Source organism: Podarcis erhardii, assembly GCF_964252035.2.
Source record: "Podarcis erhardii genome assembly, chromosome: 10".
Taxonomy (NCBI): domain Eukaryota; kingdom Metazoa; phylum Chordata; class Lepidosauria; order Squamata; family Lacertidae; genus Podarcis; species Podarcis erhardii.
The window spans coordinates 1,705,409-1,733,385 of NC_138500.1; the positions used below are offsets into that span (position 1 = coordinate 1,705,409).

General features: G+C 48.9%; 1 protein-coding gene across 2 annotated transcripts; it reads right to left on the bottom strand.

Annotated features, from left to right (window-relative positions):
* Positions 1–2,895: 2,895 nt before the first annotated feature.
* On the bottom strand, positions 2,896–19,045 carry LOC309351859 (uncharacterized protein). 2 transcript variants are annotated; one of them, XM_081879984.1, is made up of 6 exons: positions 18,896–19,032; positions 8,395–8,643; positions 8,123–8,204; positions 7,795–7,877; positions 6,938–7,064; positions 2,896–5,632 (listed from the first exon to the last, which is right to left on the bottom strand). In XM_081879984.1, exons 2-6 carry the CDS (start codon positions 8,554–8,556, stop codon positions 4,458–4,460), a joined length of 1,629 nt encoding a protein of 542 aa, XP_081736110.1. In that variant the 5' UTR covers positions 8,557–8,643; positions 18,896–19,032; the 3' UTR covers positions 2,896–4,457. The 2 variants fall into 2 exon arrangements, with proteins under 2 accessions (XP_081736110.1, XP_081736111.1); XM_081879985.1 differs by lacking the exon at positions 8,395–8,643 and having other exon boundaries at positions 18,896–19,045.
* Positions 19,046–27,977: the final 8,932 nt, after the last annotated feature.

Consider the following 27,977-nt stretch of genomic DNA (forward strand, 5'->3'; position numbering starts at 1 on the left):
AAAAAAAAAAGATGGTTAGAAACTATGATATATGTAAACTGCTAAAGTTGAAATGAAAATGAAAATCAGATAGGTGGGACTTGGGGAAGCCCACCTAACAATGTTTAGAAAAATAAGGATAAGAGAATAATCTGTTTGCATTGTTTGTTTTTCTGTTTGTGTTCTTTATTTGTGTTATAAAATGAATAATTTTTTTGAAAAAAAGAAGAAAGCATTGCTTTGTGAAGCCCCAGCAGATGCCGAGTTGCTGACTTCCCTCCCAGACGACAGGAAGCGAAAGACACCCCTCCATTGCCCTGCGTCCTTCCAGCCTCTCTCCTCCCTTGCTCCCTTCTGCCGGTTTGTGTGCCTGACTTAGGTATCCTGTGTGCTGTATGATTTTACTGCTGAAACTGGATTTGCTCTCAGGAGCAAAGTTTTGTGCCTCACTGGAGACCCAGGGAGAACTGTATGCTTTGAAAAGTCAGTAAACTATTCCTGAAGAAGTCCTCCTGCCCTGGAGTTGCTCTACTCAAGCATGCAAGACGGTTTTTGCACCAAACTCTGTCACCCCCACCCCCACCCCATGATCTCCAAGCACTGCTTCTTCGCCAGAACTTCATCCCTGCCTCCTAAACATTCTGGAAAAAACTTGAAATGCTGTAATTTAATGGGAGATTTCCCCCCAAGCCTAATTGCAAGAGGGGAACGGAGGGGCTGCAGGGACCAGGGAAGTCTCCTGATGGGCCCATCTTCATTCTTGAACCCCATGGGGCAACCCCAGAGCTCCTGCTTATTCTGGGGTTTGGGGAAGATAGTACTTTTCCATAGTCCCATAAGTTTTTATTCAGTCATGCTGCTAGGGAGTTTTCCTACCAGAGGCCCACAGTGCATATTACTATCATACTGATTTTACTTTTGTTGTTGCTGCTGTTGTCATGGACTGGAGGGGTGCAGGGGGTGGGAGGCACCAGTCTGGGGTACCCACAAGGAAAGAAGGCTCAGATCCTGGGGGCTGGTGGTGGGATGGCGATGAGCAGATAGAGGGAGAAAAGGGAGCAGAATGGGAGGGGAGGTGTTGCAGGCTGGAGGAAACGGTTTGGTGAGCAGGAAGAGGCTGGGGCAGAGAGCAGTTCAGGCTCAGAGGGAGGAGAGGAGGGGGCCAGGAGAACCAGAGGAGGCCGGCTGCTGAAGCATCCAGGGAGACTCCCGCTCCTGCTGCGACCAGCACATGCCTTTGAGTCTGGCGATTAGAACTCCTAGAATGTAGGGATCCCATTTTTCAACCAGAACAAAAACCTGCTAGCCTTTTCCCAGGTCTTTCTTGTCCTCCCAGGTCTTTCTTTGTCTTCTCTACGAAGGTCTCTACAAAGTCCTTCTCCCTCCCTTGACTTACCATGGGGTCCCAGCAACCTTTTCTGCCTCTTACACTCTAGAGAAAAGAGTCCCTTTCCATTGGACGCCTGGCAGCCCAGTGCCAAATCTGGCTGCTCCAGAGAGAACGGAAAGGAACTGGAAACACCCTTGCGCTCTGACGTGCACCAGTCACTTCCTCCCGGATCCTGGTGCTGCTGGTGCAGCTGCATTTACGAGAAAAAGAGAAATTGGAAACCGAGCCCAAGTCCCTTGCGATCCAAAGTGGCCACTTGGACCAGCCTTGGGGGCGTCTTCCTTGTTGTTGCCATGGACTGGCTGGTGAGGGGGGGGGGAGGCACCAGCTGGGGAACACAAAAGGGAAGAAGGCTCAGAGCCCAGGGACTGGTGGTGGGATGGCGATGAGCAGAAAGAGGGAGACAAGGGAGCAGAATGGGAGGGGAGGTGTTGCAAGCTGAGGAGGAAACAGGTTTTGGTGAGCAGGAAGAGTCTGGGGCAGAGAGCTGTTCAGACTCAGAGGGAGGAGAAGGGGGGGCAGGAGACCATCAGAGATGGCCATCAGCTGAAGCATCCAGGGAGACTCCCCCTCCTGCTGCGACCAGCTCTCCTCTCCCCTGGTCTCCTAGAGCACACAAAGAAGCCCTGTTCAGACCCCATGAGCCTGTACATTATATTAATGGGCGTAGGGTTTTCTTGTCCCGACATACATCACTTTAATCTCATTGACAATGAACTGTATTTTCTGCCCATTCACCCCATTTGGAGAAGTCCTTTTCGAGCTCCTTGCAATCTCTCTCTCTTTGAACAACCCTGGACAATTTACTGCCATCAGCAAACTTTGCCCCCTCCTTGCTCCCTCCTAAGTCTAGATCATTTATGAACAAGTTGAAAAGCTGCAGGTCCCAATACTGATCTTGAGGGGACTCCGCTTCTGCTCCTCTCCATTCAGAGAACTGTCCGTTTACTCTCTTGGTGCTTCAGAAAGAGGGCTGCCTCAGACAGAGGGGGCACATTTCTTCTAGGGGCACATTTCCGGGGTCCCCACGGTGCCCCCAGCCTGGCTCCACTGCAGGTGAGCCTGCCCCATGCAACTTGGGGTCTTAAAGGAACTTAGATGGGGGCAGAGGGGTTGCAGCTTCCCCACACTTGTGAAGGAGCCATGGGGGGGGAGGCAGGTGTAATTGGGGGGGGGAGTAGTGTGGAGGAATGAGCGAGAAGGAGTTTCTGAAGCCTGTGCTGCCCCCTCCCTGCCTGCTCCCTGAAACTTTCCTGAGCCTCTCCCCTTTTCATTTCAATGACTGGGGGTCCCGCACAGCCCTCAGGGCACCTCAGTATCTTGGGGGGGAGCTATTTTGTTTGCTGAGGGCAGGGACACAATCCTGTCTCATTGTGGGGTGTCAGGCTTTTAGGTAAGAGGCTCAGGGGGAAAAGCACTGAGAAGGAAAAAATCCTGGGGTGCTCATTTCCTCCGCTGCCCAGCTCCCCAGGGGGCCACACCCCACGGTCCCTTCAGGGTCAGCAAAGAAGGAGAATCCAGGCAAGTTAAAGGAGCAAAACAGTGGTCAGGAGACCTGATCTTTATTTGTAGCAACAAGGTTCATCCCCACAAAGAGTAAGAACCCCGAGAAGATGGTTGCATGAACTTTTAAGACTTTTACCCCCTTTCCCATAATGAATTATCCAACAACTTCCTCAATACATGACATGGGGCTTTTTCGGGGGTTGTTGCTGTTGCCGTTTTGTATTTATATTTTAAATCTTCTTGTGATTCATGTGGAAATTGTTCAATTATTCAATTTTTCAATCCCAGCATTCCAAACTAACCCTATCACCATCAAGCATTACCTAAAATTTACTCTTCTACTGTAATTACCATTAATATATTAATGTCATTGATACATGTGCACACAACTTTAAATACAAACACCAAGACATTGCACTGAAACTTTCAGTAAATGTGCATGCATGCACTTTCCAAGAGTCTCATTCGAGAGCCAGTGGGGTGCAGTGCTTAAGAGTTTTGGACTAGGGAGACCTGGGAGACCTGGGTTCAAATCTCCACTCAGCCATCCAGCTCACTGGGTGATGCCTTCACAGCCCAACCTTCCTCACAGGGTTGTTGTCAGGATTAAACTAAGGGGGGGGGAGAACCACTTTACACCACACTGAGCTTCTTGAAGAAACAGGTGGTATATAAAGGCATCCAATAAATTTCACTAAGAAGAATGGTAAGATTCTGCTCTTAGGCAAGAAGAATTTGCTGCACAAATATAAGATGGGGGATACCGGGCTTGCCAGTAGTACATGTGGAAAAGACCTGGGGTCTTAGACTAACATGAGTCAACAGTATGATTCAGCAGCAAAAAAGGCTGTTATTCTAGGCTGCGTCCAAAGAAGTCAAGTGTCCAGATCAAGAGTAGTAACAGCCCCACTTTCTTCTGCCTTGTTCAGACCACACCTGGAGTCCTGTGTCCGGTTCTGGGTGCCCCAATTTAAGAAGGATTTTTACAAGCTGGAAGGTGTGCAGAGGGGGTTGACCAAGACAATTAAGCGTTGGGAAACCAAGCCTTCTGAGGAACAGGAAGGGCTGTCAGGTGGAAGATTGAACAAGCTTGTTTTCACCGGCTCTGGAGGCTGGGACCCAAATCAATGGCTTCAAATTAGAGATGCCCTTGGAAGGTTGTGGACTCTCCTTCCTTGGAGGTTTGTAAGGAGAAGTTTGAAGGCAATGTGTCATGGAAGCTTGAGTTGAGAGTCCTGCAGTGGACTAGACGACCCAGGGGTCTCCTGCAGGTCTAAAATTCTATGATTCTCCCCTGTATGAATTCTTTGATGGGCCATGAGCTTGGTCCTCTTACCGAAGCTCTTTTCACATTCCAAGCACTGATATGGTTTCTTACCACTGTGAATTCTTTGATGGGAAGGGAGACTTTGCTTCTGACTGAAGCTCTTCCCACATTCCAAGCACTGATAGGGTTTCTCCCCTGTGTGAATTCTTTGGTGGGAAGTGAGATTGGCTTTCTGGCGGAAACCCTTTCCACATTCCAAGCACTGATATTTTTTCTCACCACTGTGAATTCTTTGATGGGAAGCGAGACCGGAGCTCACAGTGAAGCTCTTCCCACATTGGGAGCACTGTTATGGTTTCTCACCACTGTGAATTCATGGGTGTGCCACGAGATTGGCACGGTGACTAAAGGTTTTTCCACATTCCAAGCACTGATATGGTTTCCCCCCTTTGTGAATTCTTTGGTGGGAAGTGAGATCGGCTCTCTGGAGGAAACTCTTTCCACAATCCAATCATTGATAGGATTTCTCCCCGGTATGAATGCTTTGATGGGTAGCGAGATGGGCGCTTTTACAGAAGCTCTTTCCACGTTCCAAGCACTGTGAATTCTTTGGTGGGAAGTGAGATTGGCTCTGTGGCAGTAACTCTTTCCACATTCCGAGCACTGATAGGGTTTCTCACCAGTGTGAATTCTTTGATGGGAAGTGAGATTTTGCTTCCGACTGAAGCTCTTCCCACATTCCAAGCACTGATAGGGTTTCTCACCACTGTGAATTCTTTGATGGGAAATGAGACTTGCCTTCTGACTGAAGCTGTTTCCACAATTCACGCATTGATAGGGTTTCTCCCCAGTATGAATTCTTTGGTGGGAAGCGAGACCGGAGCTCACAGTGAAACTCTTCCCACATTCTGAGCACTGATAGGGTTTCTCACCACTGTGAATTCTTTGATGGGCCGTGAGATTCGCCCTGTGATTAAAGCTCCGCCCACATTCCGAGCACTGATAGGGTTTCTCACCTGTATGAATTATTTGATGGGCTGTGAGATGGGTGCTCTGACTGAAGCTCTTTCCACATACTTGGCATTGAAATGGCTTCTCTCCCCTGTGAATTCTCTGGTGTTTACGGAAGGTTGTGCTTGTATTAAAGCTTTCCCTACAATCCAAGCCCTGATAGAGTTTCTCCCTGCTGTGAGTTATTTGATGTGAAATGAGATGTACACTCTTACTGAAGCTCTTTCCACATTCCAAGCATTTCAGTGGGTCCTCCCCTGTGGGAATCATTTCCTGTGAAGTGAGGCTTTCATTCCAACAGAAAGTTCCCCCCCATTCAGAGAACTGATAGGGTTTCTTCTCAATAGCATTTCTTCGGTGGGTAGTCGAATGGGAGCTGTGACTGAAGCTCTCTCCACACTCCAAGAATGGCAATGGCTTCTCCACTGTGTGGATTCTGTCATGGGTGTCCTCGCTCTCAATTTCCAAATCATCACCACCTGCAATGAAGAAATGGATTAAGAGCTGCAGAAGAAATGGAGTGCCACTGTATTGAATATTGATCTCTAACCCTTGTGATAGAGGAAGAATTCCATGCATCAACATTGCTGATGACACACTAGAGGTGGTCAGTGTTAGAAACAGAGGTAGGACAGCTAGAACATAAAGAGGACCTTAAACCTAGGTTATGGGCTCAAAAATGGAATGTCCTATGCACTCTTATGAGAAAAAAACACAGCTGAAAAGGAATGAACAGCAGGTGAAATAATATGTTCATTTTTCACATGGTCTAGTCCTTCCCCTGCCCACCCCCCTGATTTTTAAAGAAGGTCTCTCCTTCAGTCTTTGAAGAGTAGCTGGAAGTGGGGAGGCAGAAAAAGGTCCTTCTTTCCTTCCACTCTGCAGTTTTAATCCGAAATATTAGATTCTGTGAGCAGAGCTCAGAAACTGCTCATGTCTATGACATTCCCTGTTGCAAAATGTGCCTAGCACCATGCGAGTTTCAGACACTGGAGGTGGTGGATGATTGTGTCTACCTAAGAAACCAACAACCTCTTCGTTGATGCTGACCTGGACAAGTGTACTGACGAGGCAGTTCCGGCAATGGCTCACCTCTCCAAAAGAGTACAGTGGTACCTCTGGTTAAGAACTTAATTCGTTCTGGGGGTCTGTTCTTAACCTGAAACTCTTCTTAACCTGAGGTATCACTTTAGCTAATGAGGCCTCCCGTTGACGCCGTGCCGCTGCTGCATGATTTCTGTTCTCATCCTGAAGCAAAGTTCTTAACCCGAGGTACTATTTCTGGGTCAGCGTAGTCTGTAACCTGAAGTTTCTGTAACCTGAAGCATCTGGAACCCAAGGGACCACTGTATGGGAGAATGGGATGCTAACCATTCAATACCAAGATGAAGGTCTATCAGGATTGTGTGTTGAGCAAGCTGCTTTGTGAAGTGAATTGTGGACAACTACAACCATCAGAAACAACCCCTCAATGCCTTCCACAAGCTCTGTGTCAGGAAGATTTTGGGCAATACAAGGCAGGACAGTGTCAAACAAAGATGTGCTCTCCTAACCTCAAATTCCCAGCATGTTCCCACTCCATTCTCAGCAAGGTCTATGCTGGCTAGATCATGTCCACGGTCAAAACAGTCAATAGCCCTCCATTTAAGGTGAGTTTAAGGGGTATTAGAATCCCAAATGCTGCAAGTGGCCCTGTAGAGTTCCCTCAAAACCAGGGAGGCTTATAATAGAGAGAGATGCATGGAATTTCCAAAGAGAGATTAGGATCCAAAAGGGAGCCTTACTGAGAGAGACCACAATCCCACAATTCTCCTCCATGACTTCCTTATACAGAGCTCTCTGGTCAGGATCCAGCAACGCCCATTCCTCGTCTGTGAAATGAACAGCAACATCTTCAAAGCACACTGGACCCTAAGAGTGAAATGAAGAGGTCCTCTTTAGAGAGCATAAAGATTATCTGCTACACATTGCTGTTTCTTTCTGCTCATTAAATGGTGTTTTGTTTCAATGGGATCGTCCATTTTAACGTTTTAATTGTGGGTGCTGCTTTTAATGTCTTAGTGGAATTCTTTTCTTGTGTGATTTAGTGATGGAAATTAATCTTTGTGTAAAGGGAAGGAACTCTTCATTGTGTTCTTAAAATCCTTCTGTCTGTGCCAGATGGAAGGATCCCCTCTCTGCTCTTCATGTCCTGTTCTTCGGGAAGGGGGAGACCCTTCTGATGCCCTAAAAGACAACTTCAAGAAGTGCATGGGGGGAGGAGAAGGGGGGAAGCCCCATTGTGCAACTGATGTGACAGGATAGGTGAATCCTGGGAACTGTTTTTTAGGCTTGATGAACTGCTTAGAAGTCTATTTTAGCATTCAATGATAACTCTAGAAATAAAACGTCAATGACTTATGAATGATCTTATTGACCTTCAGAAGGTGAGTTAAGGCAAGGTGGCTGTTCCTTATTCTCAGCACATTAAGCTTCTCAAATGGCATTCCCAGCCTCTTGGCTTCTGTCCAAGCTGCCCTTGACAAAGATGTCTTAAGAGAAGCTTGGACGGAAGCCAAGAGGAGGAGAGAGATTCTTTGGGGGCCAGAGGCACCCTGGCTGCCCCCCCATCCCCCTTCCCCACAGGGCTCCCTCCCTCTACCTGGGCTGCTTCCACAGCCGTTGCTTCTCCTTCCCCACCAGGAATAGATGGAAGAGGAGGTCTTGCTGGCATCATCTGGTCACCTGCAAAAGACAGAGGTAAGTGGGAAGCCAGGAGTGCAGCTGCTCTCCAAAAAGTCTCACCTTCTGAGTGCATCTGGACATTTGGACCCATTTCATAATTTAGTTGGGTTAAAAATACATCTCCCTCCTTGGTGCTCTTGGCCCCAAGTGTCTCCCCCCCCCCCAAAAAAAAGATGACAAGAACCCATGGATTCGTTTTGATATCCACAGAAAGGGACCAAACGGAGAACGGACTCCTTCCTTACCCAGCAGCCCCTCTCTGGTGTCCAGCGGAGTCCTTTTGGTCTCAGAGGAATCTGGGCCCATTTCTGCAAACAGATCTTGTCTCTGAAATAGCAACAAAGATTCAAAACAGAGAATATGAAGAAGAGTTAGAAAAGGAATGACAGAGGCAAAAACTGAAGGGCAATCTGATAGCATTCAATGGCTGCTTTCTAAAAAAAGGATGGAGAATTTTCAGATACCCTCACTCACGTTTGGAGCCCCTTTGGAGTATCCAGAGGAAAGTCTCTCTCACCTGCTGCTCTGCCTGCTTCCTCTCCTCTGCCTGATTCAGGAGGAAACCTTCGGCCAGGGCCACTGCTTGGGAACTGGTCTCTGCTCCGCATTCCCTCACCCAGTTCTCCATCTCCGGTGGAAGGACAGCCAGGAACTGCTCCAAGATCACCAGGTCCAGCATCTCAGCTTTCGTGTGCCTTTCTGGCTTCAGCCATTGATGGTAAAGGTGGTAGAGTCGGCTGCAAACCTCTCGCGGTCCTTTGGTCTCCTGGAAGCAGAACTGCCTGAACTTCTGGCTCTGCACCTCTGAGCAGAGTGTGTCCTCCTCACCCAGGATCTTCTGCACAGTTTTTCCCCAGAATCCCCCACGACTCCCAGTTCTGATGACATGGCTTCTTCCTGCTTTAGGGCCAGCTGAGTTTTTCTCATCCATCTGTGCTCTCAGGAAGCCTCCAAGAGAGATGAAGGAATCCCTTGATCTTCTGCCAAATTCTGTCTGTCCAAATTACAGGTCCTTGCAAATTCTACAAAGCAAATACATCGTTCTGTTACAAAACTGACCTATTGCCTGGAAGAGAAAAATGTTTCGTGAGGAAGTATGTATGAGTCTTGGAAGAGCCAGCTCTGGACAGCACCACAACCCAGACTCTTGAGGTTTCTTTAGAAAGGAGAAGGAAAACGTATTTTTCGCTCCATAAAATGCACCTGAGCATAAGGCGCACCTAGTTTTTAGAAGGGGAATGCAAGAAAAAAAAAAAAATTAAAGGGAGCTCTGAGCAGAGCCTGTATGCATCCCAGGCTCTGCTCACCCAGGCTCTGCTCCCAGGAGGGAGAAGCCCCCAAGAGCCGCACGCATGCTCCACGCGGCTAGTGAAAGGGAGTGTGGCTCTTGGGGGCTTTTCCGGGAGGTGGGGGAAGGGACTGAGGGGCTGCCCTCTGTCCCTTCCCCCACCTCCCACAAAAGCCAGCAAGAGCCACACGCTCTTTAAAGGGTGCACAGCTCCTGCGGGCTTTTCTACGAGGAGGGAGAAGGGACTGACTGGCCGTGTCACTCCCTCCTCAGGGAAAAGCCTGCAAGAGCCGCGCGGAGCGTATGTGCGGCTCTTGGGGGTGTTTTCTGCCTGCCTCCCGCCTGCATTCCCTCCATAAGACGCACACACATTTCCCCTTTTTAGGAGGGAAAAAGTGTGTCTTATGGAGAGAAAAATACAGTAAGTCTCCAGCCCTCCTAGAGGGAAAGTTGCCATGCAAAATGTGCAGGGAACTGCTGGTCTTTCTGAGAGATGAATCAGCCTGGTTGCTCCTGCCTTTCAGAGTTTTCAGTCAAGGAATGAAGTCAAGACTGTGATTGACAAGTGAGTCATTTGTACTGAGTGTTATTTGAGCATTGGGTTATAGTGGGGGTCCTAACTCAGGGCTCCTCAAGAGTTGCTCTCCTGCCCAACCCCACTTCAGGGCCCATTTATTCCCTTATCTGGCTAACTCCTGAGGGCCAAGTGGGTGAGGCCAAATGACATGTGGGTGGGGTCAAACGACAGCACTCAAAAGCAAATAAAGTGGGACTCACCTTTCTATGCGTGCAATGTGTTTTCAACTGTTCTTATTGCTGTTTTTTAAATTTTGTAATCTGCTCTTGGAAATTCAGGTGATTGGAAGGGAACAAGCAATAACAATGATAATGTTAAATTGCTTAACATGCCCCCCTCCCCAGTCATGAATACTTGAGGGCACTCCTGGGTCCACCCTGGTCTCTTGAGGCCCATGTCCAGCTCAGGCTAGTTCCCCCCCCCCCCCACAGACCTTTTGGGACAGAGAGGACATGGCCCTGGTCCTCCCTGCTCTGCACCAGATGGGATGGTTGCAACGCTCTCTGTGTGGAACTGCCCTTGAAGGCAACTCTGGGAATTGGCCCAAAATGGAGCAGCCAGATGATTGGCTGGGCTGCCTCTCTTTATGAATGGCATTTCTCTCCCACCTCTTTGTCCAAGGACATCAAGACGGCATCCATGGGTCTACCCCTCCCCACTGAGTCCCCCCCACAACAAACACGTTGGATTCCTGTTTTAAAAACCGTTGCAATGATTGTTTCCTTTCCAGCAGGACCTCTCCTGCTCTCAGTGCCTTGGCTTGTGAGACCTCCAGTGGTGCTTTCATGGAACTATAGAGGTGGATGGCACCCCAAGGATCATCTAGTCCAACCCTCCACAATCTCAGAGGACACACTTGCATATGGAGGAACTAAGTGTTAGAATATTTCCGTTCCATCTTAAGGGACAGGCATGACTGTTGTGTGTCACATGCCTGTTTACACTCCAGCACAGCTTGCTGGGAACTTCTGTTTGTGTACAGTGGTAGCTCAGGTTACAGAGGCTTCAGGTTACAGACACCGCTAACCCAGAAATAGTACCTCGGGTTAAGAACTTTGCTTCAGGATGAGAACAGAAATTGCGCGGCAGTGGCAGGGGGAGGTCCCATTAGCTAAAGTGGTACCTCAGGTTAAGAACAGTTTCAGGTCAAGAACGGACCTCCAGAACAAATTAAGTTCTTAACCCAAGTACCACTGTACATTGTTCTGTTACAAAGCTGACATATTGCCTGGAGGAGAAAAATGTTCCGTGAGGAAGTATGAGGAACCCAGACTCTGAGGTTTCTATAAAAAGGAGGAGGAGGAGGAGGAGGAGGAGGAGGAGGAGGAGGAAGAGAAGGAAGTCTCCAGCCCTCCTAGAGGGAAAGTTACCATGCAAAATGTGCAGGGAACTATTGGTCTTTCCGAGAGATGAATCAGCCTGGTTGCTCCTGCTTTTTGGAGTTTTCAATCAAGGAATGAAGCCAGAACTGTGATTGACAAGTGACTCATTTGTACTGAGTGTTATCTGATCATTGGGTTTTGGGGGGGGGTCCTAACTCAGGGCTCCTCAAGAGTTGCTCTCCTGCCCAACCCCACTTCAGGGCCCATTTATTCCCTTATCTGGCTAACTCCTGAGGGCCAAGTGGGTGAGGCCAAATGACATGTGGGTGGGGTCAAAGGACAGCACTCAAAAGCAAATAAAGTGGGACTCACCTTTCTATGCGTGCAATGTGTTTTCAACTGTTCTTATTGCTGTTTTTTAAATTTTGTAATCTGCTCTTGGAAATTCAGGTGATTGGAAGGGAACAAGCAATAACAATGATGATGTTAAATTGCTTAACATGCCCCCTCCCCAGTCATGAATACTTGAGGGCACTCCTGGGTCCATCATGGTTGCTTGAGGCCCATGTCCAGCTCAGGCTAGTCCCCCCCCCCCACAGACCTTTTGGGACAGAGTGGGGAGTTTCCAAGATGGCGATGAGGTAAGACGCATTTGCCGGAGCTCACCTTGAATCCTCCTTAAATTTGTGTTGAGGCTCCCAGCCTTTCAAGTTCTTGCTGAAGATAGTACCAGGGTGTTGGAGTCCATGCTAGGAGTTCACATTGCCGATAACTGTGAAGCCTGCATCGTAAATCAGCTTTAATGAGCAGATACTTGTATTCTCCGGCAGCCTTGGAAGCAGCCTTCGACTCACTGGTTGCCCGCCAGCTCACATTCAGCTGTATTGCTATTTCTATTTCTTTTTATTACCTTTTAACCATTGCTATTTTAAACGACCCATTTTAAACGACTCATTTTAAACGACTCATAACGATGGGTCAAGGCAAACGCCTAAGAGACTGTGACGAGGCTTTGCCCTCCCCAAGAGCCAAACAATCAAAAACCGACCCCCCCGTGTCTGGCAAATGGAGTGACCCCACAGAACACTGCTATAGGGTGAAAACCCAGAACCGTTTCTACCCTCTAACTACAACGTCAACACCAGAGGAATTATTTTCACCTCAGATTAAAACTGCAAACGGCAAGCTTGGAGGAGGAAGGAGTGTCCCTCTGAAGGTGGTACAGGACACCGGAACTGAGGACTGCGCAAGACAAGAACAACATGAACATCTCCATCTTGTGGTCAGAACCCTTAATTGCATATTCAAGAAGATTGATGTGCTATCCTCCCAGCTATGTAACCTCGAACAGAAAATTGATAACCTCTGGTTAAAGCCTAAGCCATCTGTAGATACGGGGGAATTGAAGTTCCGGAGAACCTTACCCTCAACCAAAAAAGGAAGTGTGATTCCTAAATATAGACCAAATCCTGCACTGAAACATCAAGCATTGTCCCTGCAACCTAAGAAAATCTGCCTAAACATTGGGGCAGGGTCAGCAAGGTGGCTCACTCTGGATGGGGTCAAAAAGCATCTAAGCAATCTCCTAAACATAGAAACCACACAATGCGATCTCATTGCAGTATTACCTTTGAACCAGCACTTCAGGCCACAGAAAGTGATGCTTGCGTTTTACTCTCCAAGGATCCCTTCAGCTATCATCAGGCAGAAATCACTCTTGGCTAGGTACGATATCACCCCAACAAGAGTTTTTATGGATAGTAAGATCCACCCCCTTCTACTCGCCGGCCACAGCAAGGAGCGGACTCTGTCGGAGAGGTCGAGAGCACCTCGGGACATCGAGCCTCCTCTCCCGGAGGATATCCATCCGCACCGAAACTGGACTTACTCTACGCCCCCACGAGCTCTAAAGAAACCCACTGGCGCAAGTAATCTTCTAACCCCGCCGGAGGAAAGAGAGCTTTTAGCCACCTTTGGCGACCTCCCACCGAGGGAACAACAAGAAATAATTGATAGACTAGAAGTACTTAATCATCAGCTCATACATGTCCAGAAGAACGGAAAAGTCCTGCTCACTTCTCAGGATAATCCTGCCAGCTCTTCGGAGCCGTGCTTTAAGGAAGCAGGAAGTCTTCCTTATCTTAGTCCAGTTCCTAAACCCATGCCTCCCCCACTTGAGGGCAAAGCCCACCGATGCTTGGCAGACCCAGGTTTTGTCTCACAAGTAGGCCCCTCATCTCTACTCTTGATAAATTTTGACTCGCCCTCCAAGAGTTCTCCGCTGAAGAGTGTAGCTCAGAGTTCCTTCCACCAAAACAATTCCTTACCAACTAATCCATCAATGCCGGAACTGGAGTCCTCATATTCCCCTGAGCGGCATAGACCCGACATACAAACGGTACCAGTACGCCAAGCATCCCCAGTATCTTCGCTAGCATCAGGCCAGGGGAGTGCTCCACCTACATCAAGAAATGGCCCGGCTTTGATTGAAGACCCGGCCGGACATATAAATCAAATGGTTTCATCGGCGATCTTTAGACCTCGCGGTGGGGCAGTCTCAGCAAATCCTGTGGAGTTTCCCACTGAAATGTCCGCCCTTGGGTCAGCCAGCAGGAGACCCGTCCTGTTACACCAGTCAGAACACCTCACTACCAACTTCAAGACTAGGTACCCTCAGCAGGTGCCAGCCATGCAAAGTAAAATAACTGACTTTTTTGTGGGGTCTGCCCTGCCCCCTAAGGACACACATCTCTCCCTGAAATGACAGCGAATTGGACACAACAGGAACTCCCCCCTATCAGTCCTCAGCTGGAACATTGCGGGCTGGAGGGGAAAAAAACTTGATCCAGAATTCCTGGAGTATATTAACCTGTTTCATATCATCTTGTTCCAAGAATCGTGGGAAGTAGAGAAAATTGTCCTAAATGGCTTTGAGCTTCTAGAACTCCCTGCCTGCCCCTCCCTGAAAGGAGGCCGCCCTAAAGGGGGCCTAATAATAGGCATCTCCCTCAACCTACATTCTAAACTTACCCTAGTACAGGCCTTGCCTCCTTACGCCCTTACCGGGCTGATTGCGGGGGAAAAGATCTCACTTCTAGTTACAAATGTCTACTTGCCACCTGGGGGTTCTTCCCTCGAACTTGGCTCTAAATGGGGCTCGCTAGAAGAGCATCTGCTCTCATGCTATGTTAAGTTTCCTAATACCCCGGCAATAATAGGTGGCGATTTTAACGCCCGCACAGCAGCAAACTGGGACTCGCTGACCAAAGCCAAATGGTGGGTTACTCCAAACCTTGATAATTATGATCTGGAACATATCATGAGGAGAACTTCTAAAGACCACAGAGCAAATGAGGCTGGAGTACTCCTCTATCAAATGGCCATCCGCTTAAATCTGGTCCCCTTAAATGGCACATGTCTCCCTGACATTCCTGGGGATTTTACCCACCTGAGCGTTAAATCAAACAGCGTCCTCGATTACCTGTTGGTCTCCAGGGATCTACTTAAGTGCATTTCCACCTTTAAGATCGAGAATATACAATCTAGTGATCATCTTCCCCTTGTAGCCAAGCTCTCCCTGAACTGGCAGTCGGAGGCTCATAGACATGCGACCCAGATGGTAACCAACGAATCTCTCCAAGTAAGAGGAATCAAATGGTCGGAGACCCAGGCTCAACGGTACCAGGAATTCTTTCAAAAAGTAATCCTCGGGCCCCATCCCAACATAGGCTCTGCCTCAGACGAGCATAGCATAGTGCTGAAATGCTTCCACCATCATACGACTGATCTTACGTCCTTCTTCAGGTTACCACCCAAAATATTAAATCGAAATGAATATACTTACGGTGCCCCCTGGTATAATTCCCAGTGTAAACAAGCAAGACAGCGCCTCCGTGCTATATATAATGTATATAAGACCTCCGGTGCATCTACTCTGCCAGCTAGTTATGCACAAGCCAAGCTAGTTTACAAACGCACGCAGAAAATTGCCAAACGTGAGTGGCAACACAATCGCTGGCAGGCTTTGATTATTGCTTCAAAATCACACAGATCCAGGGATTTCTGGTCTTTGATCAACAGAAGGGTGAGGAAATACCCAAGGGCAGTCATCCCTGCACCGACATGGGAATTGTTCCTGAAGAAATGCTTCTCACAGGCAGATGCTCCCTCCGACCACCTGACGCATCTGTTTACCCACCTACCTATTTGGCCTTCCACCGATCCTGACGAAATAGCCAGGCTAATAGCTCAGCTGAAACCGGGTAAAGCCCCAGGGCCCGATCTGATCCCTGCTGAAGCCATTAAACTACACCCAAAATGGTGGGCTGGCATCTTGGCCAAAACCTTCGATGCAATCAACGCTTCTGGCCTCATCCCCAAAATATGGAAGGAGGCCATTATAGTACCAATTCATAAAAAAGGTTCTCCAATGGAGCCGGAAAACTACCGTAACATCAGCCTCCTTTCAATCATTGGGAAAATTTATGCCAGCTTTTTGCTGACTAAACTACTGCGATGGGTAGATGAGACTAATCAGATTGGCCACGAACAAGCAGGGTTCAGAATTAAACGCTCTACAACCGATCATGCGATAGTTCTTTACCATCTGGCACGAAAGTACTCCTCTCCCCCCCGGGGCTACCTCTGTGCTGCCTTCTTAGACCTAAAGGCAGCCTTTGACAGCGTTCCTAGAAATATTCTATGGGAGAAACTTGCGAAACAGGGCATTGATAGAAGACTCCTATGGCTTATAAGTCAGCTCCATGAAGGCACCCTTGCTAGAGTGAGACTTACTCCTGCGGGCGACCTCACAAATTCGATACCAATAAACAAGGGAGTGCGCCAAGGATGTATATTGGCTCCCTGTCTATTCAACCTATTCATCAGCGACATGCGAGCATCCCTAGTTAAATCATCTCCAAGTACACACGCGCCTAGACTTGCGGACTACCGCTGCCCACTCCTTTTATATGCGGACGACGCGGTAATTCTATCTTATACACGTGTTGGACTAACCAGAGCTTTGAAGATCTTTGCCACGTATTGTCAACTCAACCAATTAACCATCAACCATGCTAAATCCAAGATTCTGATTTTCTCCAGAAGCCGGAGATTATACGAATGGAAGCTTGGTGGAGCAAAAATAGAGCAAGTCCTAAAATTTCAATACCTAGGAGTTATTTTTCAACACAATTTGGGGTGGAAAGCTCAAATTCAACACCTACTTAACAAGGCCAAAACTCTGACATATGCGCTCCTCCGATTCTTTTTTTCGGATGGAGCTTTGCATGTTCCCTCGGCCCTAAAGGTGTTCAAGGCAAAAGTGGTTGCCGCGCTTGCTTATGCTGCCCCGCTTTGGGCCGTGATGACAGATCTTGCTCCTCTTGAGACACTGCAAAATCAATTCCTGCGTCGGCTCCTAATGCTCCCCCTGTGCGTAAGCAACGCAGCCATGCGACTAGAACTGAAGATCGCATCCTTAGAAACTTGCCTGTGGAAGCAAGTCTTCAATTATTGGTTATCATTGTGGCATAGATTACCAAACCACTACCTTGTCCAATGCTTATGGCGAGATGAATTCTCTAGCCTTTGGTCTAGTAGAATTCATGCCAAACTCCTGAGTTATGGAATCTCTCCTTCAGATTCCCTAAAACTAGACCAAATTACCGCTCAAAGACTGATCCGCCAAAGACTGGATGACATCGATCTACAGCGAAATTATATGCTGGGGGGAGGTGTTTGTTCGCCCCAGAACATTGGTATCACTTTAACTTACTGCGTTCCATCATACCTCTCCTCCCTTTCGACTGTTGCCCATAGACTGGCCTTCACCAAAGCGAGGTTCAACGTTTTTCCCTCCAACGTCCTGAGACATAGATTCTCAAAGGGCCAAGCCCCCGCCACGTGCGAATGTGATAAGGAGACGCCGGAGTCGCTCCAGCACATCATGTTCACTTGCCCCCTGTTCAATGTGCCACGGGCAAATTTGTTGGGATCAATCATACAGAAACTAGAGGGTACCCCACCAAAATTCCACCTTGCCCAAATCTTGCAGGATAAGGATACTCATACGACCCTGAATGTGGCAAGGTTCCTGGTCGCTGTCCTTACCCAAAAGCGACGCCAAGGAGGACTACAAGCTAACTAAGGTGTAGTATGCCATTCTATTTTATAGTATTTTATTGTTATGGTGGTGTTTTAGCGGCTGTTTTTTTTTCCCACCACGTGCACAAGCTGTTATTTATGTGTTGTTTTTACCTGTATGGGCCTATGGCCGTAATAAATATTGTTTTTGTTTTTTGTTTGGGACAGAGAGGACATGGCCCTGGTCCTCCCTGCTCTGCACCAGATGGGATGGTTGCAACGCTCTCTGTGTGGAACTGCCTTGAAGGCAACTTGGGAACTGGTCCAGAACACAGCAGCCAGATGATTGGTTGGGCTGCCTCTCTTTATGAATGGCATTTCTCTCCCACCTCTTTCTCCAAGGACATCAAGACGGCATCCATGGGTCTACCCCTCCCCACTGAGTCCCCCCCACAACAAACACGTTGGATTCCTGTTTTAAAAACCGTTGCACTGGTTGTTTCCTTTCCAGCATGACCTCTCCTGCTCTGGATGCCTTGGCTTGTGAGACCTCCTGTGGTGCTTTCATGGAACTATAGAGGTGGATGGCACCCCAAGGATCATCTAGTCCAACCCCCCACAATCTCAGAGGCCACACTTGCATATGGAGGAACTAAGTGTTAGAATATTTCCATTCCATCTTAAGGGACAGGCATGACTGTTGTGTGTCACATGCCTGTTTACACTCCAGCACAGCTTGCTGGGAACTTCTGTTTGTGTACAGTGGTAGCTCAGGTTACAGATGCTTCAGGTTACAGACAGCTCTAACCCAGAAATATTACCTCGGGTTAAGTACTTTGCTTCAGGAAGAGCACAGAAATCGTGCTCTGGCGGCGTGGCAGCAGCAGGAGGCCTCAATAGCTAAAGTGGTGCTTCAGGTTAAGAACAGTTTCAGGTTAAGTGTGGACCTCCAGAACAAATTAAGTACTTAACCTGAGGTACCACTGTATAGATTTTGCTTATGCTGTCTTGCTTTGGACATGAAGGAGAGCAGACATGATTCCTTTCTCCTGATGTGTGCTGAATAAACTGCTTGTAAATCTGCTCACATATGCCTCTCCAGCCACTTCTGTTGTGCGTTTACTCTGCTGAGTGTGCATGCCCAGCTGCTGAAGCTCCGGTTGCCGTTTCATGCTGATCCAAGGACTGGAGATGGCCCAGCACACGGATTCCTTGGATGCACCCCAACACTAAGCACTGGAGGAGAAAATGAGCCCTGCAGGATCAGGCCAGAGGGCTCCCTCCTATAGGGGAGACAGGGCAGAGGAGCCACCCATCGCCCTGTCCTCCTCCTCCTTCACGGATTGGCCTCCTCCTCTTTTAACGCCACCTTGATTGGTGGCCTCTGCCTCTTGTGGGAGGCAGTTCCACAGGTTCTACTCTGCCCTGCAAGAGGAAGCGCTTTCTCTTCCCCCCTCTCTCCCTCCCTCCCTTCCCTCCTTCCTCCTTGCACAGGTGAGGTTTTAGGGGCCAGGGTATATTTCATGTCCGAATGTTTCCATCCGCGGACAACCTCTGTAATACAAGGGGACTGATCCATACATCGGAGTGGGGTTTATTTGCATGCATTTCCCTGCTCCTGGATCCAAGGGGCCAGCAGCGCATCCATGCAAAGGAAGAGCAGAGCTGCCGCCCTCCTGCGCCCCTCCCCGCCCTGACTTGCCCCCCCCCTCCCCATGGGCCCTATCCTGGGAGAGAGGAGACTCACCGGATCCCAGCAGGCGCCCCCAGGCAGCCTCTGCAGAGCCGAACCAAGGGGACCCCACACGCCCGACTTCTTGCAGGAAAGGGAGGGGTTGGGCTTTCGCTCTGGAAGACCTGTCCCCCCCCCTTACTTTCCTGTCTAGGAATCTAGCTCGTTTCCGTTTAACCCTTGGCAAGCCGAGCGCACCCAACTCACGCCTCTCCCTTTTTCCAGAGCCGGAGCATCGCGCACCAATGGCATCCCGAGAAGGCGGAGCAGGAGAGGCTTATGGATTACTTCGGCAAGGGATACATTCAGTTTTGGACAGCAGCTGAGCGGCCCCCTAACAGCTGGCCCCTGAACACGGGTCCTAAGAAAGCTTCACTGGCTCCCGGTCCGTTTCCGTAAACATTGCAAGGGGGGGGGAACCCCGCTTTGCAGATGGATTGCCGGGTTCAGCTTCCTCCTCCCCCCAATTCCTCCCTTCCCGGCACATCCTCCTCTCACCCCGCCCCCACAACCCCAAATCCCTCCACCATGCGCTGCACCCATTTCTTCTCCTCCTCCTCCAATCCGACCTCTGTTCCGGGAATGGGGGGGCGATGAGCCCCCCTCCCAACCTGCCTGCTTCTCCCGCAAGTGGAGCTTCTGCGCCGGATTGCTGCTCTATGCCGTAGCTCTAGGGGCGCGCGATTTCGGAAAGGGGAGGAGGGGCGGCAGGGGAGGGGACCCCCCCCCGTGGATGTTGCAGGAAAGGAGAATCGGGAGCGAGGACAAAGAGGTAAAGGGGTCGCGGGGGGCGGAGAGGGGAGAAAAGGACCCAGAGACCCCCGCCAGCTCCCCAGAAGGGGAGGGCCTGCATCCCTGCACGTGTGCTGCGAAGGGGGCTTTCCTTGGCCCCTTAGGCGCCCTGGCGGGGGCGGACATGGGGAACCTACGCAGGGTGTCCCCACGAGGACCCCCTTGCCCCGTTTCCCCCACGCAGGCATCCCTGGGGCCCTGTAGGCTCCGCACGGATAAAGGCGGACCATGAAAGGGTTAACGGGCGTGAGGGACGCCTGGATAGAGACCCCCCTGTCCCTAATCTGCTCGTCTTGGGGTGGACCCTCAGGATGGAAAGATGGGGGGTGAGGAGTGAGCCGCGCCAAGGGGGGCTCTGGGTTCAGGGGAGACTCTGGGACAGAGGGAGGGAGTCGAGGAAGTGGGGAGGGGGAGCATCCCTGGGGCAGGGAAGGGCAGCATTGAGGGGGGAGATAGGGATTCTCTAGAGGGGCCACCTTGGCTTCTCCCTCCCATCCAGGAATCGGCCACCCCTGCAACCAGAGGGATCCCTGGAAAGTGGGGGGTCGTGTCCCCCCACCCCTTCCTTCCTGCAACCTCCATCCTCTTCCCACCCCATGAGCCCCCATAAGCCCCTGTCCTGTCCAGGAAGAGCGGAGGGGAGAGGCCTTCTCAGAAGGATATCTTCGTTTCCGCAATCCCACCCAGGAAGCAGCCAGAAACCTTTTCCTCTCTCTCAGGCTTCCATCTTTAAGTTTCTCTTCAACTGCCTGGTTCCAGTACAAAGAAAAGACAGTAAAACATCAGACATTAAAAACCTCCCGAAACAGGGCTGCCTTCAGCTGTCTTCTAAATTTATTACTGAAGAAGCATAACAGGATCCAAAAAATAGCCCTGGACACAGAATTGAGATGCACCTCCATGGTCAGCTGTGAGTCCAAAATGACCCCTAGGCTGCACACCTGGTTATTTAGGGGCACAGTTACCCCATCAGGACCAGGGTGTCCACCACACCTGCCCACCGCCTGTTCCCCAGGGACAGTACTTCTGTCTTGTCAGGATTCAAGCTCAATCTGTTAGCCACCATACTTCTTCAAACCACCTCCAGGCACCAACACAGGGCATTCACCACCTTCACTGGTTCCGATTTAAATGACGAGAAGAGCTGGGTATTACCCACATACTAGTGAACACCCAGCCCAAAACTCCCTGATGATCTCTCCCAGCAGCTTCATACAGATATTAAAAAGCTTCATACAGACATTGAAAAGCATGATATTAAACAGCTTTGCCCTTGGTCTCTAGCCTATTGGAGATCATCAACGAGCGCAACCAGGGCAGTTTCTGTTGCATGATGAGGCCTGAATCCCAATTGGAAGGATCCGGGTGGCAGAAGCTTTCCTGGTCCTGCACCCCCAAAAGCTCCAGGCACAAGACTTTCATTAGCTTTGAAGGGGCCATCCAATACTTGGTGGTCTTTTCTTCAAAAGACAAATATTCTGAATACTTTTTAATTGATGTATGATGTAAATAGCGCTTCTGTTTTCCTTGTTCCACATCGGAGAGACTTTAATACACAGATCTGAGCTCATCTCTCTGCCTGAAACTGCTGTGTTAGCAGCACTGCCTGGGCAGTGTGTTTGGGGGTCCTGGGCTGCCTAGACAAAAAGACCCCCTTCTCACCCTGGCTTATATGGTCCCAAGAAAAGCAGAGCAGTACGTTAGGCACCAGCTTGGCTGCAGGAGTGGCTGGAAGGAGGTGTGCAGTGTGAGAGTTCAGAACTTAACTGGTTAAGTGTTCTGAGGTGTGCGTCACTTTCTGATGTCAGCTTTAGAAGCTAAGGAGGAGCTTGTTCCTGTACTTTCTTTTTTCTCTCTGTGTGTTTGAGAGAAAGACATGGCTGCAAGCAGCGATGGACAGTTTTGCTGAAATGTTTCAATAAAGAGCTGTAAATAGACAAACCTGTCTGTGTATGCTTGCATGGAGAAAAGGGAGAGAAAGACTGCTTTACACCGCTGTATGCTACTCTGCTAAGGCGTGACTGGGCGAAGCAGAATTTATTGCGCAGCTCCGAAGGAAGTGTGCTGGACGCTGTAAATGGCTGATTGAGATCGTAAACTAATCAGTGGTCACGCCTAATAGATCGAGTTGGAAGATCGATATCTCAGAGGTTATGGAGGTCAGTCAACGCTCGTAAAGCCGTCGGCTTTGAGCCACTGGAATGCTTTGAAGTCGGCACGGAAGCTGGCCGGAGGTTGGAAGCTGCATTCCGTGAGTCTAGCCTGATGCCGGAAAGCAGAGTGAGTTTTTGCCTGCTTCCGAGAGGCAAGAGAGCTGCTGAGACACAGAGCTGAGCCGGAGCAGCTCAGCCGTTTCTCCACGGACAGGAGCCGGAATCAGCTGGTACAGAGTGAGTACAGCTTGTGGGGCACCTTGGGAGAACGGGAGAAGATGGCAGAGAGCCAGGATATACCGGTGGAAAAGCTCACTTTAAATAGTTGGGCAACTTGGAGCAAAAGAATAAGGGGCTGGTTCCTGGTCCATGGGCTTTGGGAAGGAAGCCAGAGGGAGCCAAAAGCACCACCCCTTAGCTGGGAAGGTAGCCAGCAGAAAATGCAACAAGAGCTGGATATGCTCAGAGCATGCGTTCATGCATCGCTGAGGCCTCATTTGGAGGGTGTACAGACAGCAAGGGCTGCCTGGGATGTGCTGAAGGGCATGTGTGAAGCTTCAGCGGAAGGCCAGAGCCCTGGAGACGCTGGACTGGCAGGCCCATTTCCCGATGTATCGGCCTGTAGGAGCGCTGGTGAGCAGATCGGGGGGGCAAAGAGTTCCAAAGGCAAGTTTAAGAAACTTTCCACTGGAGCTGGAGCGGAGAGCAGCTTCAGGGGGGGCAAGGCTGGTGGGAGGCGCCGTTCCAGAAGAAGGAAGGCCAGGCCAGCTGGGAGGAGCCCCGGGCAGTGTTTTTCCACTGGAGTTCAACATCTGCGTGGCAGTTGCCCCCACCGGAGCACACAGGCACGGCAGGATGTTGTCAAGGACACTTCTCATGGGAACCAGGCGGGTTTCCATGGCAACAAGCCTGCAAAGGCAGGCAGGCGTGGGATTGAGTCCGGCCGACGTGGTAAACAACAGGAAGAGTCTTATCAAGTTACTGCGAGCATGGCTTTGTTTGAAGACAGCCGTGTGGAGCTTAGCTTTGTTATTGACTCTGCAGCTAACCGCAACATGGTTCCAGAGACCCCTGCAGTCGAGATGTGGAATTGCACGGCAGTTCCAAAAGGACAGACTGTTAAGTTTGCAAATGGACAAAGAACTAAAATTTCTAAGTTTGCTAATGTTTATCTTTCTGTTTTGCAGGAACAGATGGAGTTTTGTATCGTCCCAGAGGTGCATCACTGTTTGTTATCTGTGCCTTATTTGTTGGAAAAAGGGTTCCAGATTTGTTTTCAGGATGATGTCTGCACAATCTCCAAAGGGGAGAGGGTACTTGCCAAGGTTAAGAAGGGGCAGAATGATCTTTTCATTCTTAAAACGTCTCTTGGGGGTGAGGGGAAGGTTGAGAGAGCACAGGCGCAGCGTGCTACAGTTCCCACTCATGTTCAATGTGTTTGCGCATGGCAACAGAGGACCATTCATAGTCCTGTAGAGGATTTGCAGGTTTTACCCGAGGTTACCAAAGGATGTAAAATTAAAAATTGTAAAAGTGCCGTTAATTGCGCCACTTGCAAGCAGGCGAAGGTGAAAGGGTGCAGTTACCCAAAGGTGGAACGGGTAACCACTAAACCTTTTGAGCTGGTACACATAGATCTGTTCAATCCTGTCAAGGAACAGAGTCTAGGGGGGGCCAGGTATCTGCTAACAATTCAGGATGATTTTTCGCAGAACACCTGGACTCATGGTCTCAAATCCAGGGAGGATGCAGCACAGCTGATCAGGAGCTGGGTTGAGGAGGTAGAACAGAGGTTCTCCACCAAGGTGAAGGCAATCGTCAGTGACAGAAATGCTAGGTACACTGGTTCTGCTATGCAGCAGTTCTTTCACAAGAGAGAAATACGTTACACAGTTACTTCACCCAATAAGAGGGGGGTGGCAGAGCTGAGGAGTGAAGCTCTGGTTAAGGCTGCACAGGTGATGCTGACGGAAGCTAGGTTACCTCCAAAGTTTTGGCTGGAGGCAGTCCGATGTGTGTGTTTCACCTGGAATCGTGTCTACAACTCACTGGTAGGTGACACACCGTACTCTTTGTTGAATGGCAGAAAACCCCAGGTTCACTTTCTGCGCAAGTTTGGATCTCCTGCGGTTGTCCCTGTGCCTAAGGCTTTGCAAGGGCCAGATGGAGCCAAAGTCCAGAAAATGATCTTCTGTGGGTATGAGCCAGAAGCTCGTGCATGGAGGTTTGCTTACCCGTCAGGTGATCAGAGTAAGGTGCTAATCAGTAAAAACGCTGAGTTCTTTGAGCAGGATGAAAGGCTAAAGATTTCTGCACAGTGTGATGTTCTTTCAGAATGTCTCTCTGATCCAGAGGACAGTTCTGTTGAGGAGGAAGGAGAGGCTGAGTCTGCTGATGACGACTAGGTCACTGACCAGAGTCAGGAGCAGGATGGGGCGTCTCCACGAGTTGTTAGAAAAGGACAGCCCAAGAGTGAGCCTAGTTCTCCTGTGAGTGTAATGGAAAGGATTCGAAGACGCTTTAAGTCAGAGGGGGAATCCCGTGATGCAGAGGACACACCTGCTGGTGACAGTGAGCCAGAGGAAATACCAGAGTTTGTGCCTAGGCGATCCAGTCGCACAACCAAAGGTATTCCACCTGAGAGGTACCAGGCCACAGGTGCGTGGGTAAGTTTCGCACAGTGTGATTCTGAGAGTTGTGAGGTGATTCCACAGATGCCTAACAGGTACTCCAAGGGAGGGCACAAGGCATTGGGGAAGGGATTGATCTCACAGGGTGTTGCTGAAGATGTTACACAGGTCTTGTCAGAAAGTAACGCAAGAGGGGGTGTGAGAGTTCAGAACTTAACTGGTTAAGTGTTCTGAGGCGTCACTTTCTGACGTCAGCTTTAGAAGCTAAGGAGGAGCTTGTTCCTGTACTTTCTTTTTTCTCTCTGTGTGTTTGAGAGAGAGACATGGCTGCAAGCAGCGATGGACAGTTTTGCTGAAATGTTTCAATAAAGAGCTGTAAATAGACAAACCTGTCTGTGTATGCTTGCATGGAGAAAAGGGAGAGAAAGACTGCTTTACACCGCTGTATGCTACTCTGCTAAGGCGTGACTGGGCGAAGCAGAATTTATTGCGCAGCTCCGAAGGAAGTGTGCTGGACGCTGTAAACGGCTGATTGAGATCGTAAACTAATCAGTGGTCACGCCTAATAGATCGAGTTGGAAGATCGATATCTCAGATGCAGGACACCATGCAACTATCTTAGAGACTCCACTCTGGATTTGTGTGGGTTTCCCTCCATAGCCTTTTCTTCTCCTGGATATAACTCACGAGGCAGCAAAGTATTACGACCAGAGTTTTCCTTCTCGATGGGCTTTCTTCCCTGGTTAACGAGCCCCATCAGCCCTTCACTTTCCTCTGTAGCATGGGCAGAATCTGCCTTCTTGACTGTGGGATTCACTGTTGTTCTCATCCTCTCCATCCACCAGGTCCTTTCTTCACCTGCAGCAGAATTCCCTAATACACCAAGGATTTGAGACCCAGCAGCTATCCTCACCTGGTTTTGCCAGGCGGTTGAAGCCGTTCCTGGGATTGTGGCCCCTATCCCATCCTGATAGCTTCTGGAAGCCACAGATGAGAGCTGAGTGTAGGGTGGGGACCAATGGTGGATAAATTACCCCATAAGGTGCATGACATTTCCCCCACCAAAGGAACTACCACTCCCCTAACACCCCATGACATCGTATGATTATGATCTTTAAGACAGAACAGGAACAAATTCATGTCCCCAGAAATAACACAACCTCAGTCCATTAGTGAATCAATACTACATTTTCAAGGTACTACATATTCCACTAAGTACAGTTTATCTATTTGCCTTGAATATCCTGCTTTTCAGTGTCATTTTAGGATAGTCCTGCATCTGAAGACGAGCACGAGATCAGACAGCACACCATTCTTTTAAAAAATCAAGCTGCTTTAAGAACATTGATTGAGGATTTTGAAAGTTGCTCATTAATTACTATCATTTGACATTGCAACTTCACTTCCTAAAAACTGGGAACATGAGTAGGAGGTGAGGAAATGTAGGAGACGTTGAAATAGGAGGAGCTAATGGAGCTTGATGTGTTCTCTTTCCCTTAGTTCTCTTCCTTGAAACCCAAACAGGATTTCCTTTCCTCCCACTCTGAAGAAGGAGATGGAAAAGACAGACAGAACTCCAGGGGATGGGTCATCTCCCCCCCCCCATTAGGAATAGAAATTAAAATGTGTGAAATGCGGAATATGCTTCATTGAATGAGCACACATAGTTCACATCAACGACCTCCAACAGGGGAGAAACCACTTAGAGGTATGGAGTTTGGGAAAAGTTTCACCGATAGTGGAAAACTTAGAACATATCAGCGGACTCACAAGGGCAAGAAAGGATTCCAATGCAGGGAGTGTGGGAAGAACTTCAGTCAAAATGGACACTTAAGTTTACATCAACAGATTCTCACGGGGGGGAAACCTTTTAAATGTCTTGAGTGCGGAAAGTGCTTCAGTCAGAATGGAGACCTTAAATTACACCAGCGGATTCACACAGGGGAGAAACCATATGACTGTTTGGAGTGCGGAAAGAGCTTTAGTGATAATGGAAACCTTAGAAGACATAAACGGACTCACACAGGAGAGAAACCATTTAAATGTTTGGAGTGCAGAAAGAGCTTTAGTGACAATGGTAAACTTAGAACACATCAACAGACTCACACAGGAGAGAAACCGTTTAAATGCCTGGAGTGTGGAAAAAGCTTCAAGCGGAGTGGACAGCTCAATAAACACCATTGGACTCACACAGGAGAAAAACCATTTGAATGTATGGAGTGTGGAAGGAGCTTCAGTTTCAATGGAAACCTTAGAAGACATCAACAGACTCACACAGGGGAGAAACCATATAAATGTATGGAGTGTGGAAAGAGCTTCAGTCAGAGTGGACACCTCAATGTACATAAACAGACTCACACAGGGCAGAAACCATTTAAATGCTTGAAGTGCGGAAGGAGCTTCAATTTCAATGCAACCCTTAGAAGACATCAACGGACTCACACAGGGGAGAAACCATTTAAATGCATGGAGTGCGGAAAGAGCTTCAGTCACAGTGGACACCTCAATATACATCAACGGACTCACACAGGGGAGAAACCATTTAAATGTTTGGAGTGCGGAAAGAGATTCAGTCAGAATGGAAACCTTAGAAAACATCAGCAGACACACAGTGGAGAAACTGTTTAAATGTATGGACTGTGGAAGGAGCTTCAGTCAGAGTGGAACCCTTGATTTATGTCAACAAACTCACACAAAACACAAACCTTAGAAATATCAGGAACGTAGATAGAGGTTCAGTCCTAGTGGAAGTTCTAAATCAACAGACTCACGGACAGGAAGAACTTTAGGAGTTGAAACCCTTGTTGTTGTTTAGTCGTTTAGTTGTGTCCGCCTCTTTTTGACCCCTGGACCAGAGCACGCCAGGCACTCCTGTCTTCCACTGCCTCCCGCAGTTTGGTCAGGCTCATGTTTGTAGCTTCGAGAACACTGTTCAACCCTCTCGTCCTCTGTCGTCCCCTTCTCCTTGTGCCCTCCATCTTTCCCAACATCAGGGTCTTTTCCAGGGAGTCTTCTCTTCTCATGAGGTGGCCAAAGTATTGAAACCCTACAAACCATCAACAAACTCAGAGAGGAGACGGTGTTTAAATGAAAAGATTGCAAAAAGTGCTTTATTTACAAAGGAGTGTTTAAGGAACATCCAGGGACTCTCACATGGAAGAACCCATTTAGATGTCTGGAGTGTTGGATGTCTTCCTCTCAGAGTCCACTCTTTTCTTCACGGAAATGAACTCAGGAGGAAATCAGTCTTTAATACATGTTGTGTATGTGAAGTTCTGGTACTTATGTGTAAAACTGCATAGTAATGAAATATAGAAGGCAATGTCAAACAATGTGATTATAATCTAAGATGTAAAGTACCTTTCGATAGAGAAGGGGAGAGGGTTTATCTGGATTGCTGGGTGATATAATGTCCCATACTGGTTTCTAGACCACATTGTGATAACCTTTCAAAAACAATTGATATGGCAACACACCAAGAATCACAGTGTGTGTTTCTGTGATGCCCATTTGCCTGGAAGC

What these genes read in the sequence shown, in the direction of transcription:
- LOC309351859 (XM_081879984.1), bottom strand. Translation starts at nt 8,556, where the DNA reads ATGCTGGACCTGGTGATCTTGGAGCAGTTCCTGGCTGTCCTTCCACCG. An exon ending in GGAAGCAGGCAGAGCAGCAG is followed by an intron (nt 8,205 to 8,394) that starts GTGAGAGAGACT and finishes TTGCTATTTCAG; the next exon opens with AGACAAGATCTGTTTGCAGA. An exon ending in CGGCTGTGGAAGCAGCCCAG is followed by an intron (nt 7,065 to 7,794) that starts GTAGAGGGAGGG and finishes TTTCACTCTTAG; the next exon opens with GGTCCAGTGTGCTTTGAAGA.